We start from the raw sequence: 12,500 nt of genomic DNA, 5'->3' as shown, positions 1-12,500 counted from the left end.
GCCCTGAGAGCCAACCACCAACTCACCTACATCAAGTGAGTCTCCTCAACTCTTCCTCCCCTTCCTCCTCACTCCACCTCCTCCTCTTCACAGCCACTGATCCACCTCCTCCTCCTCCACACTGGCCCTGAATCGGAATTCTGTAGGGTGCTAGGCTAACACATTTCTGTATGTTTGTGTGTGTGTGTGTGTGTGTGTGTGTGTGTGTGCGTGTGTGTGTGTGTGCGTGCGTGTATGTGTGTGTGCATAGTTTGCAGGGAAACGGCATCGGGGAGTCGGGGGCGAAGGTCATCTCTGATACCATCAGGACCAACTCTCCAGACTGTGTGGTGATGATCTGACAGCTGGTAACCGTAGCAACCAGATCAGCCCCATCCCAGCAGTTTCGTGTTCCACCACTTGTATTTACTAAATGGACAGTTACCGTCCCAGGGTGCCCGGTTGGAAGAGTCAAACTTTTCTGTAATTGGTCAACAATAGCATGTGAATGACACGCCAGTACCTGGTATCTTTAAATATTTGGTATCTCTCGAATACATGGACTACTAATGCATTCCACTCTCAAGCAGGAACTGCCAGGACAAGGAGACGGTAGCAATCTCCTGGCGTCAGTATTATACAAACTGCCCACACATCGGTGACTATATTGTACCCTGTCGAAATGTCCGTGCCCCAGCCGATCGACAGGTTATATCAACCCGTTAGTAACCACATGATATCATCTATTCATAATGTACCGATTAATTTGTCATGTGGCTGGAGCTGCACAATGTAGCGTTACAGACTAGTTATGACCGTGTCCATGGTAGCACAATGTATGCGGAGATAGATTCATATGTATAGATATAATATTTGTACATTGTTCTGATAATGTAATATATTACCTTGTTTTTTTCCTCTATACAATTTAACAATAAAATGAGTCATTGTAGTTGAATGTCAACGTGTACATCTTGGATTTCTGGTAAAGGGGAACTTGTTGAAGTTCTGGTCCACGTTCTAAAGGCCTGAAGGTCTGGTCAACGTGTACTTCTTTAGCACCTGGTCACGGTGTACGTGTTTGATGGAGTGAGGTGTTTGATGGTCTGAGGTCTGCTCCCATGAGGACCAGGATTTCTGGTGATGGGTTGATGTCTCCGTCACCATGACAGTGATTTGTCTTTACTACTTCAAAATCACTTAGAGAATGTAGCGTGGCTCTATTTTATACCCAATAAGGTAAATTCTAAATCATTATTTTATGTTTCTCCCGACACGGGCGTGTGCTTTGGGCTTAAGAGCTACCAGGGTGCTACGCTAAACTAACACGATGTTACACGAGGTGATGCAGAAAGTAAGAGAAACAGCAGGTTGTTTATTTTAGTTGAAATGTGGCTACAGAAAAGGATTACGTTCATAAAACCATAAATATGAACGCGTTAAGTGTACAAACCGTCGACATGAACACATGAGGAGAAGTATGAAACTATGAAGCTGAACGCATTCAGAGATGTAACATGTAACATTTTGAAGCATTATGTAAAGCTGGGTCTCTGGCCCCTGACCGGAGCTCTGATCGCTGTCTCGGTGTGCGTGCTGTAAACATGTATACAGTTGGAACATACGAGTACACAATAATGCACTCAGAAGTCGTTGTCGCTCTCGAGCAGCTGGGGGCTCCCCCCTCCCCCCCTGGAGGGCCTGGAGGGGGCGGGGCCCTCTAGACTGACATCATCGTCCAGCTCCTCGTTGGCCTCCTCCTCGTCCTCCTCCTCCTCGTCTTCCTCCTCCACGTCAAAGTCCTCCTCCGTCTGCAGGGGGAGCGGAGAGCCCACGCTTAGAGACGGGGGGGGGTCTGGGGGAACCGAGCTGGTGGAAGACCACCTTCAACCCGCGACCTCTGACCTTTGTCCCTAGGTTGACGGATGCCCCTCTGCTCTGTTGTCCTATCGGTGCACGGCCTCATGGGACATGCTTCTCTGACACGGGGGGCCATGAAGCCTGTGCTAGTTGACATACTGTCTAGAAGGGGTCCTACGTTGGGTCTGCCTGTCAAGTAAGCACTCTTACTTCCTACAGTCGTAACTGAAGGGTGGAGGGCTGGAACCTATGGGAGGGGAGCAGGACCAGGGGCTACAGGTGTGCTCCCTAAGGGTGGAGGACCAGGGGCTACAGGTGTGGATCCTAAGGGTGGAGGACAAGGAGCTACAGGTGTAGATCCTAAGGGTGCAGGACCAGGGGCTACAGGTGTAGATCCTAAGGGTGGAGGACCAGGGACTACAGGTGTAGATCCTAAGGGTGGAGGACCAGGGACTACAGGTGTAGATCCTAAGGGTGGAGGACCAGGGGCTACAGGTGTGCTTCCTAAGGGTGGAGGACCAGGGGCTACAGGGGTGCTCCCTAAGGGTGGAGGACCAGGGGCTACAGGTGTGCTTCCTAAGGGTGGAGGACCAGGGACTACAGGTGTGCTTCCTAAGGGTGGAGGACCAGGGACTACAGGTGTGCTTCCTAAGGGTGGAGGACCAGGGGCTACAGGGGTGCTCCCTAAGGGTGGAGGACCAGGGACTACAGGAGTGGATCCTAAGGGTGGAGGACAAGGAGCTACAGGTGTAGATCCTAAGGGTGACGGAGTCCTGGCCCTGACTGAACAAACCTCTCCTCCTCTTCTTCGCGGGCGGCCGCGACCCAACGAGCGCTCAGCCGGAGCGCTGCCCCGCTTTGAGCAGGAGACGGAGAGAGCAGAACGGTGTTAAATAAAAGACAAGTGGGGCGGAGAGGAGGTGGAGGACGACAGAGAAAGGGGTACAGGGAACGTACAAAGGGGGAGGGGGAGACGGGAAGAGATGGATAAGAAGGAGGTGGGGGAGAGAGGGAGAGATTGAGAGAGCGTTGGGGGACAGTGTAGAGGATGTGTTTAGCAGGAGGTGTCAGACCGTGATGATATAACTAGCGCTCCATCAGAGGCCGGTGAACTCACCTCCTCACTGTCGCCGCCCTGCATGGTCCCCACGTAATGAGCCCCGCCCCTCCCTGTCGGGGAAATCAGACATTAGCGCTCTTCCTCACAAACTCTGTGCTTACTGACGAAGACTACTGAATGAGACTGCTAACGATGACTAGGAGTGAGGAAGACCGTTGTGACCCGACTTCCTGTCGTCTTCGTGATAAGCGATGCTAATAAGCATCTGTTAGAGGTAGGTTTACTGTTCCCAGTTGACACCGCTGGGGGACCCCCCAGCTGGTCGGAGTTTGGGGTGCTTGGTTTGTGTTTGGGGTGGTAACCTTCTTCTGCGGGACTCCTCTCGGCTCGTGGCTTGGCGGGCCGTGGTTTAGGGGGTCTGCAGTCGTCGATGTCGCTGTCGGACCCCTCGTCGTCCAGGATCTCCATGTCCGAGTCGCCGTCCTTCACTGTCCCACAGGAGAGGACATCAGGGTCACGCGCTGCCCGGCGGAACGACAGCCTGCCGAGGTGTTTGTGTTTGTGGGTGTTTTGCGTCGTGTGTCTTACAGCCACTCCTGATCAACTTCCTCTCCTCCTCTCGTAGTTTCAGCTGAATGGTCCTCAGGGTGTTCTCAGCTTCCTGTTACACACACACACACACACACACACACACACTTAGTTATACACATCTAACAAACCCACCCACATACACACAAACTTAGTTATACACATCTAACAATCCCACACACACACACACACACACACACACACACACACACACACACACACACACACACACACACACACACAAAGGGCTGCTTGGATCCGGTTAATTAAGGTAAGTTCGGGTCATGGTCGTTGAGTCAGGGTTGGGGGGTCACGGTTGGGGGGTCAGGGTTGGGGGGTCAGGGTTGGGGGTCAGGGTTGTGGGGGTCAGGGTTGGGGGTCAGGGTTGTGGGGGTCAGGGTTGGGGGGTCAGGGTTAGAGGTCAGGGGGGGTACCTCCAGGCGGTCCTGCTCCAGGCGGTGGTAGTCGTCCAGCTGGGCCTCCAGGAAGCTGAGGTTCCTGAACTTCTCCACGTACGTCTCATAGAGCTTCTGGAGATCGACCTCCATCCTGTCGTACTCGTCCATGAAGGACGGCCTGGAGGGAGAGACAGGAGGGAGAGAGACAGGAGGGAGAGGGACAGGAGAGAGAGACAGGAGGGAGAGACAGGTGAGAGAGAGACAGGAGAGAGAAACATGAGGGAGAGAGACAGGAGGGAGAGAGACAGGAGAGAGAGAGAGAGAGAGAGACAGGAGGGAGAGAGACAGGAGGGAGAGAGACAGGAGGGAGAGAGAGAGAGAGAGAGACAGGAGGGAGAGAGAGAGAGAGAGACAGGAGGGAGAGAGACAGGAGGGAGAGACAGGAGGGAGAGAGACAGGAGGGAGAGACAGGAGGGAGAGAGAGAGAGACAGGAGGGAGAGAGACAGGAGGGAGAGACAGGAGGGAGAGAGACAGGAGGGAGAGAGACAGGAGGGAGAGACAGGAGGGAGAGAGACAAGAGGGAGAGACAGGAGGGAGAGAGACAGGAGGGAGAGACAGGAGAGAGAGAGACAGGAGGGAGAGACAGGAGGGAGAGAGACAGGAGGGAGAGAGACAGGAGGGAGAAATTAGGAAAATTAAGAGAGTTGGGGGGAGATGGTGAGAGAGACTAACTAACCAGTCCCTCCAGAAAAATGCGGCGTTTTTTGAGATTGTTGCGGCCAAAAATCCTTGAATATGCTAATAATATATTAAAAAATATTTATGCAATTTTATGCGATGAAATTGCGGGAACTTGCAGAAACTGCAGGAACTTGCGAAAAAATGCAGCTTTTCGATGACGTTCACATCGCGTAATTACGTCACTTCATAACGTTCCCATGGCAACAGGGGGAAATGGCTGATCTTGTGTGAATAAACGCAACAGTTTTTAACTTTCTGCCAAGATATATGTGACTTTTTTTAAACGAAAATGCGAGGATTATGAAATCATGCATATTTTGAGTGGAGATCTGCAATTTATGAGGTGAAAGTGCGGCATATTTGAAAAAATGCAGCCCCCACATGAATATGTGGACTTACTGTGTGTTTATGTTTGTGCAGTGTACTGAAGTGTACTGCAGTGCGTTGTGTGTGTATGTCTAACCTCACACTCTGCAAGGTCTGCAGTCTCTTCCGGTTCCTCTCCAGGTCCTGCCTCTTCTTCTCGATCTTGCCCTCCAGACTGACCTCATCCGAGGCCACGTTCCCCAGCATCTCCTTGCTGTTCTCCACACTGCCCTGGTGAGTACAAACACACACACACAGACACACACCAGACAACACACACAAACGTTGGGTTATCCTCAACAGAACTCTCCTGCTGAAGCCTAGTCCCTCCTGCTAAAACCCTCCCGTAGAAACTCCTTCTAGAAGCTCCTAATAAACCATCTCCTACAACCTCCTTCTAGAACCTCCTCCTAGGACCTCCTCCTAGAACCTCCTCCTAGGACCTCCTCCTAGAACCTCCTCCTAGGACCTCCTCCTAGAACCTCCTCCTAGAACCTCCTTCTAGAACCTCCTCCTAGGACCTCCTTCTAGAACCTCCTCCTAGGACCCACCTGGACCTCCTTGATGGCAGCTCTCAGGGCCTTCTCCGTCTCGTTGATCTCCAGCGGTCTTGCGATGGCTGCGGCTCGCCGTTCCTGCAGGGGCAGAGGAGAGGCTTGAGCAAAGGCATGTGGTCCCTATCCCATAACCAGCTTCGCTTAACCCTTAACCCCAACGCATAACCAAACTCAGAGCCCCTGTTCGTAACCCTGTTCATAACCCCGCAACCCTATGTATTTCATGCACATAAATGACCATCATTCAGTACATATTCTACCGAATATATAGTGATAATTTATAGTGCACGAGATATCGTACAGTATATACGGTGTGTACATAAAGTGTAGCAGATATTGTAAAGTATATACAATGTGTCTATAGTGGGGCAGATCCTGTACAGTATATGAGGTGGGATGTATACTGTGAGGTAGATGTTGTGTTTTCAACTCGTTATGGGACACCGTGTTCCTCGTCTGCAGTCTGTAGTCATCTCTAACCATGTGGGCGTGACTTTAAAGACGGACCTTTAGTTTAAGCACTCCCTGAACCGGTGTAGCGTCGGTATATACACCAGGGCGACCCAAGCTCGGGGAGTGTTTGGGAACGTCTCGAGGTCTGGTGGAGGTTTGAGGGAAAAGGAACAGGTGTCGGCCCCTTGCGTCCGGAACGCAGTGTGAGGTGGGTTCGACTCACGCGTAGCTCCGCCTCCTCACCCAGGAGGTCGTAGAGCGACGCCCCCTTAGCTGTAATCTCAGACGCCAATCGTCGTGCCTCCTTTAGTTCAGACACCTACACACACAAACACACACACACACACACACACACACACACACACACACACACACACACACACACACACATACACACACAGACTCGCAGTGATGAATGCTGCCTTCAGTTTCGGACACATTGGTTAGACGAACGATTGACACAAGGTGTGTGTGTGTGTGAATGCATGAATCAGGGGACGTTTGAACTGTTTGGATGTCTGAATGTGTGTGTACATATTTAAACGTGTGCATATGTTGTGCATGTAAAATAGAGACGCAGTGTGTGACTGAGTGTGTGTGCGTGTGTGTATGTGTGAGAGAGAGAGAGATGGGGTATAATATGATGCGTCTGAAACACCTATAAACAGCGGCTGTATGGAGGCGTGGGCCAGAGGGTTATGTCTGGTCCCGGTAGATCGGCGCGCTTTCTAGGCCAAGGGAACGACATTTATAGCCATCGTGCTGTCGCTGCTGATGTCACCGTAAACAAGGAGAAATTGTATACCTCTAAACTAGTCTAATGTATAATGGGTTCCTCTTAAAGCCCATTGATTCGATTCAGGGATTGGAGGTCTAGGTATTTAAGGGTCTTTGTATTTGTGGCTGTGAACATGTGGTTTCCATGGCAACACAGCATCTCATACCCCTCGAGTATCCCGGAGACATGTGCCGCCTGTCAAGTAGGCAGGATATACACGTGAGAGGCAGAGCCTGTTGAATGGGATGAAAGACCGGCACTCAGTCTGTTGTCTCCGCCTCACATAATGTGACGCAGATAACCGAGTGAAACAAACGTTAAGAAAATGGATTACCTAAATATGTATCATTTCTAGGACAACCCTTAGCATCACACCAGAGCTAAGTAAACAGCCAAGTAAACACACTGTCAGTCACAGCCTGTCAGTCACAGCCTGTCAATCACAGCCCGTGACTGACAGCCTGTGACTGACAGTGCTGACAGCCAATGAGAATCTTGTCTTCAGTTTCCTGAAGGCACTGCACCGTCTCACTTGCTCAGAGTGGCAGACGTTCGGGACTAGTGGCACGGTGACGTGGGTGTGAACCAACGCGGCCGAGACCGCGTCTGGGGCGTCGGGAGGGCGGGAGCGAGGTGGTGGGTGCTCACCCTGGAGCCCAGGTCAAACTTGAACCGGCTGCTCTCCTCCTGGCCCGCCTCCTGGCCGCTCAGCTCCTTGGTCTTCATGGCGTTGTAGAGCACCGAGCTGATCTTCAGCAGCTCCTTGACCGCGTAGCCCTCCGCCTGGTACAGGCGCTTGGTGTTCAGCCGGATGTGGGCCTTGGTAGCCTGATGGCAACGCAACACTTAGCCTGTTAGCAACACCACATAGCCTGCTGTGAACGCAACACTTAGCCTGTTAGCAATACCACATAGCCTGTTGTGAACGCAACACTTAGCCTGTTAGCAACACCACATAGCCTGCTGTGAACGCAACACTTAGCCTGTTAGCATAACCGCACAACAGTTGGCCCGTTAGCAGTAGGCAATACTGTAGCATCATTGTAGAAGCAAATGCCACACGGGCTGCATTGTGGCTTATGTTACTCACTATCCTTTGTCAACATAATAAAGGCTTAACTCTTGCCATCCTAATGTTTAGGATAATGTTTAGGATGGCAAGAGAATGCCAGAGAGTAGGGCTAAAGGGAAGAGATGACCTCACCATGAACTGGGCCACAGCCTTGATGAAGAAGACCCGGTCCGACTCTGTTTCCACGTCACTGGGCAGGTCCATCTGGGGCTCGTAGCTACAGAGAGAGAGAGGGTTAGTCTAGTTTGGGACCAGGTCCAAGTCTGGTATGAGTACCGGTCCAGTTCTTCTCAAAGATCAGTCCAGATCCGGTATGGGCCCCATTCAAGGTCTGGTATGAGACCCAGTCCATGTCTTCCCTTAGACCCGGTCCAGGTCTGGTATGAGACCCAGTCCATGTCTTCCCTTAGACCCGGTCCAGGTCTGGTATGAGACCCAGTCCATGTCTTCCCTTAGACCCGGTCCAGGTCTGGTATGAGACCCAGTCCATGTCTTCCCTTAGACCCGGGCTAGGTCTTTATAACCGCTACAAGCTGTATATTGACTATGTAGTATGTAGGGTACTGTATAATCATATTATCTAGTGTATTTACTGTACTATAATACTAACATGTAGTTCTCCAGATAGACGACTCACCTCTTCACAAGCCAGATGAGGATCTCCGCTACCAGACCGAAGTTGGGGGTCCGGAAGTTCTCCATGGAGACCAGCCGGGGGTATCCCAGCGCCCGCATCATCTCAGTGAAGTCTTGAGAGACGGGAGGGGACAGACTCCATCAGTTGACCTTATTCAACTGGCAGCCATCTTGGTTCTGAACGCTAGTTGGGTTGGAGTACGCTCCCAACATCCAGTTAGCATTTAAAACCAAAATGGAACCAAGAATAATACCAAGTACCGTTTATAGCACCGGAACAAAATGACTAGATTCAAAATGTCTTACTTCTTAAGTCTCTGAAGGACATGATGGCTCCCTGCTGTGCAAAGTCTCCTCCAACCTAAAAGGGTCCAGTCGAATTCATTAGTACAGCCCTTATATCAGGGCCCACATCATACGACACCCCTAAACCCTATGTCCTAGAGGTAAAGGATAAAGCCACAGGGAAAAACCTTGAGGGGAAAACAAAAGAGGAATCCGTCCTACCAGGGATAGTTAGGAGGTAAATATGTGTAATGACATGTCTATAACGACACACTGACCGTTAGTTGGCAGTAGATTAGTAGGCAAAAGGAAGAGGGAGAGGATCTGTCTTTTACGTAGTAATAATAACATTACCATAGTTGGCAAATATAACGTCACAAACAATGATGGCATAAACAGTTTTTAGAAAATAGATTAGTAACACAAATAAAAGTCAAATGTGGGCTATTTCATTTATAGGCCATTCGTTTGCGGTGTTATTCCAGCTTTAACCACCTTAATGTTGCACAACACTGGGATGTCGAGCAATGAATTAGCTTTTCGACTGAGAAATGCCAATTGTCATCAGAGTGAAACTTGAGAGATACACAAATAAACAACCCAGATACAGCCCAGGTGCTAACGCTAGCCAGTTAGCATCGCCCTCAAACCGCTTTATATTTAAAATAATCATCCGTTTTACATTGCAAACTAACGAGATAGTCACGAAGCATCCACTCACTTGTCAGAATATGGAAGGAACGGGCTTGTGGAGTTACATGTGGGTAATCTAGTGTTGTGTGGTTTAGTGGGTTTAGTTTGGGTTGTTTTATCCGTCACTATGGAAGCCAGCCGTACGGAAGCATTAAAGGACAATCCTGAGGAGAATACGAACCGCGATGCCAGTCAATTAAAAAACATGCGCAATTTGTTCATCTGCAAATATACACAGTTTGGAGCTTTTAAATCAGTCTATTGTACCGTCATATATATGTGCCGGTCCTGTTTAGGTATAGAAAGCACTTTAAAGATATACAACAAGATATAGGCACCGTTTATAAATCCCAGCAATAAAACGGGTGTCAAAGCATAAAGAAGAGAACAGGTAGTAATACAATAAATAACATAAAAAGTAATACGACAAGAAAATAAATCCGTGTATGGCAATCAGAGTACGTCTATTACTGTGTTCTTTCTGGGTTCAATTCGTGTTTGTAGTGTCGGTGTTTTGTAAAACTAGTTACAGTGCTGTGCTGTTTACAGCGCTGCCCGTCTGGTTCTATTGTAGCGCGCGAGCTGAGCAGAGCGGAGCCGCGTGCGTCGCCCCTGCAGGATCCTCGCACTTTTACAGTAAGGGCAATCTGTTATTTTTGGAAAATGCATTTATTTAAAGAGCATGTTTAAGGCAGTTGACGGTGTTTTGGTTTTTCGTAGGCACCACTTATGTTGATTTTATCCTGGGAATATAACGGGTCATGTGATGTCGCGCGCCGGAGCGCAACTTAATTTGGAGCGCAACTCATTAGGACAAAGACGCAAAAGCAAAGACATTATTTTAGGATTTGCATGATTTATGGAGGCGGATCTGGGTTTGGAAGGGTCACTTTATTTTGAAAGTCCAAGGTTAGATGGTGAAAACGGAAAGTTGTTCCGAGGTGATTTTTTCATTTTTTACGCTCAGAAGAATAACCGATTTTAGATAAAATTCTTTCAACGCGTGAAAGTAAGTATCAACGTGTATTGATACGTGATAAACAGTTTCCTGGACTCCAGTTGGATTTTGACTCTCTAGTCTAAAGTCTGAACATTATATCATCAACAATATAAAGGAAGATGAATACCATAGAGTATATGATGACAGCCTTAGCCTAATAATATAAAAAAAGCGGTGAAAGAAATTAGTGGGGAGGAAAGGTTGGTTGAAAGAACCGAGCTGCCGCATTCTGCCGCTCCCCTGCCGCTCCCTTGCCGCTCCCCTGCCGCTCCGTCTGTTGGTGCCGACGGCACAGCCTGCACGCTGGGGTAGGCCTACGTGATGAGACGTGGCTATGAGAACGAGGAGGTGAATGACAGATCATCTGCTGTATTATATATATAGCTTATATGAAGGCCTGTAGGCTTATATAGCCATACATGTGGGTCTTCATATAGGCTGTGTGCGGGCTATATCATTTTAATTTCACTAATCAGGCTGAAGGATGATGATTATGTTTACAATTGGTATGGTTATTATTAACATATGAAGGCCTGCAGGTTCTGAATTCCAATATTTCATCTTGATGTAATAAAACAGCAGGAGTGATCCAAGAGCCCGGATCATACCAGGTTTGAGTCCCAAATGTACATTTATTAAAGTTCATCTTTCCTCAAAAAGATCCGGCGGAAGAAGGATAATGTATGACCGCGGGGTCTCGACACAAACCCCAGAGAGTCCAAACCTTCTTCATGCACCATGAGTTGTTATTCCAATTTAAAGGTTGGGTAGGGAATACTCTTTTTTGGCCATTTTTGCAAAATTACTTGAAATCGTTATCATAACCCACTTACAGCCACTGAGTTAGAAGTACTGTCATGGAAATTAAACAAGTCAATCATCTGTGGAACGGGCAGGGCTCGAAAAACTCCAGCCAATGATTTCCAGACCCACCGAGTGGCATTGGACAGTAAGTACGTCAATCAAACGGTCGTACTGCGCTCCCGCTCCCCGTGTGACCCCTTCGTGCACGTACTCAAAGCTCGTGACCCAGAGCAAGCTTCTGTTTGTTGTTATTCTGCGTTAGCTACTGGAGCTAGCTAATGGCTCGCTCTCTCGCATCTGTGTTCGCGTGCTCGTGCATGATTGCGCGTCCATGTACTTGGAATGGGTGGAGTCAGAGTCAGCGTTGAAGGAGAGGGGGTAGGACCATTTCAGTTTTGTGTATTTATGTATTTTCATAATCTGCTGGCGTTTCGCAAATCCCATACCCAACCTTTAATATAAAAAAAATACAGTGTTTCTCTAGAGCCTCCTTCCTCCGCTCCTCGTATAGGACAGGGGTCAGGGGGGGTTTTGCGTGGCTGGGTGAAATAACATGACCAATCCGTACAGAATGACATTTTCACACCTCTGCCTCTCACCCCCCCCCCCCCCCCCCTCCTCCTGAATCGAAGTGACGTCTCAAAGTGACGTCTGGAAAGAGCGAGGTTCTGCGGCACTCCGTTGCCATGACATTAAGCTCCATGACCTTGCGTCAGATAACATGTCACGGAACGCAGCCGCCTGTTTTCGCTCAGCTGGTACAACATCAAGAAACAACCCCCTGCGACCCCTAGCCCTGCCCGTGAGGGGAGCGCATGGTGTAATTGCTGTTGTTGTAGTGAAGCCCCACCTGCCCATGTTGTCTCAGGATGGTCTGTGGCATCCTAGAGCCAGAAGCCTGTTCCTCCATGATATGCAATAATAATAATAATAATAATAAGTGCATCTTATATAGCGCCTTTCTAACACTCAAGGTCGCTTTACAGATTGATGAGAGCACGGAGCAAGACAGCTCAACAAGAAGTAAAACAACACACAAAACAAATGTATGTAGTAAATTCACTGTGTAACACTTTCTTAGGTATCGCCTCAAAATAGATGTTCTCTAGTGTTCTAGTAGAGATGTTCTCTTGCATCTCACCATCTCTTCTCAGCAGAACAGAGCATGATGTGTCAAGTGTTCACCTGGAGACGTGGCTCAGGACAACTGATCCTCCTGCTCCTCCTCA

The 12,500-nt window shown here is 49.1% G+C and overlaps 3 protein-coding genes across 7 annotated transcripts in view; 2 read left to right on the top strand and 1 right to left on the bottom strand.

The window, feature by feature from the left end:
* nlrc3 (NLR family, CARD domain containing 3) overlaps positions 1 to 943 on the top strand; it is a 13,856-nt gene extending 12,913 nt beyond the window's left edge. For all 3 annotated transcript variants that reach the window (XM_030339739.1, XM_030339740.1, XM_030339738.1), the window contains 2 exons: positions 1 to 35; positions 251 to 943. The exon at positions 1 to 35 is cut by the window's left edge and continues 49 nt beyond it. In XM_030339739.1, the coding sequence (XP_030195599.1) occupies positions 1 to 35; positions 251 to 341 (126 nt within the window). In that variant the 3' untranslated portion in view covers positions 342 to 943. The remainder of the gene's footprint in view (positions 36 to 250) is intronic.
* A 391-nt stretch (positions 944 to 1,334) lies between these two features.
* Positions 1,335 to 9,617, bottom strand: cluap1 (clusterin associated protein 1). Of its 3 annotated transcripts, XM_030339745.1 has the most exons (14): positions 9,496 to 9,617; positions 8,796 to 8,850; positions 8,491 to 8,602; positions 7,986 to 8,070; positions 7,430 to 7,609; positions 6,227 to 6,322; positions 5,545 to 5,628; positions 5,091 to 5,224; positions 3,922 to 4,063; positions 3,488 to 3,560; positions 3,262 to 3,387; positions 2,957 to 3,009; positions 2,633 to 2,695; positions 1,335 to 1,790 (listed from the first exon to the last, which is right to left on the bottom strand). In XM_030339745.1, exons 2-14 carry the CDS (start codon positions 8,815 to 8,817, stop codon positions 1,623 to 1,625), a joined length of 1,338 nt encoding a protein of 445 aa, XP_030195605.1. In that variant the 5' UTR covers positions 8,818 to 8,850; positions 9,496 to 9,617; the 3' UTR covers positions 1,335 to 1,622. The 3 variants fall into 3 exon arrangements, with proteins under 3 accessions (XP_030195605.1, XP_030195604.1, XP_030195606.1); XM_030339744.1 differs by having other exon boundaries at positions 1,335 to 2,695; XM_030339746.1 differs by lacking the exon at positions 2,633 to 2,695.
* A 2,822-nt stretch (positions 9,618 to 12,439) lies between these two features.
* Positions 12,440 to 12,500, top strand: part of LOC115531574 (glucagon receptor-like) — a 7,605-nt gene continuing 7,544 nt past the window's right edge. Inside the window, exon 1 of the mRNA XM_030340926.1 lies at positions 12,440 to 12,500. This exon is cut by the window's right edge and continues 11 nt beyond it. Coding sequence (XP_030196786.1) covers positions 12,440 to 12,500 — 61 coding nt within the window.

This window comes from Gadus morhua, chromosome 18 (assembly GCF_902167405.1).
Source record: "Gadus morhua chromosome 18, gadMor3.0, whole genome shotgun sequence".
Taxonomy (NCBI): Eukaryota; Metazoa; Chordata; class Actinopteri; order Gadiformes; family Gadidae; genus Gadus; species Gadus morhua.
The sequence above is the reverse complement of the archived record's forward strand: the minus strand, read 5'-3'. Positions and strand labels throughout refer to the sequence as shown.

Excerpts from the sequence above, each read along its gene's own strand:
- cluap1 (XM_030339744.1), bottom strand. The coding sequence starts at position 8,817 with ATGTCCTTCAGAGACTTAAGAA. Across the intron at positions 5,225-5,544 it reads CTGCCATCAAGGAGGTCCAG|GGCAGTGTGGAGAACAGCAA; the intron begins GTGGGTCCTAGG and ends TGTACTCACCAG. Across the intron at positions 4,064-5,090 it reads CAGACCTTGCAGAGTGTGAG|GCCGTCCTTCATGGACGAGT; the intron begins GTTAGACATACA and ends CTCTCCCTCCAG.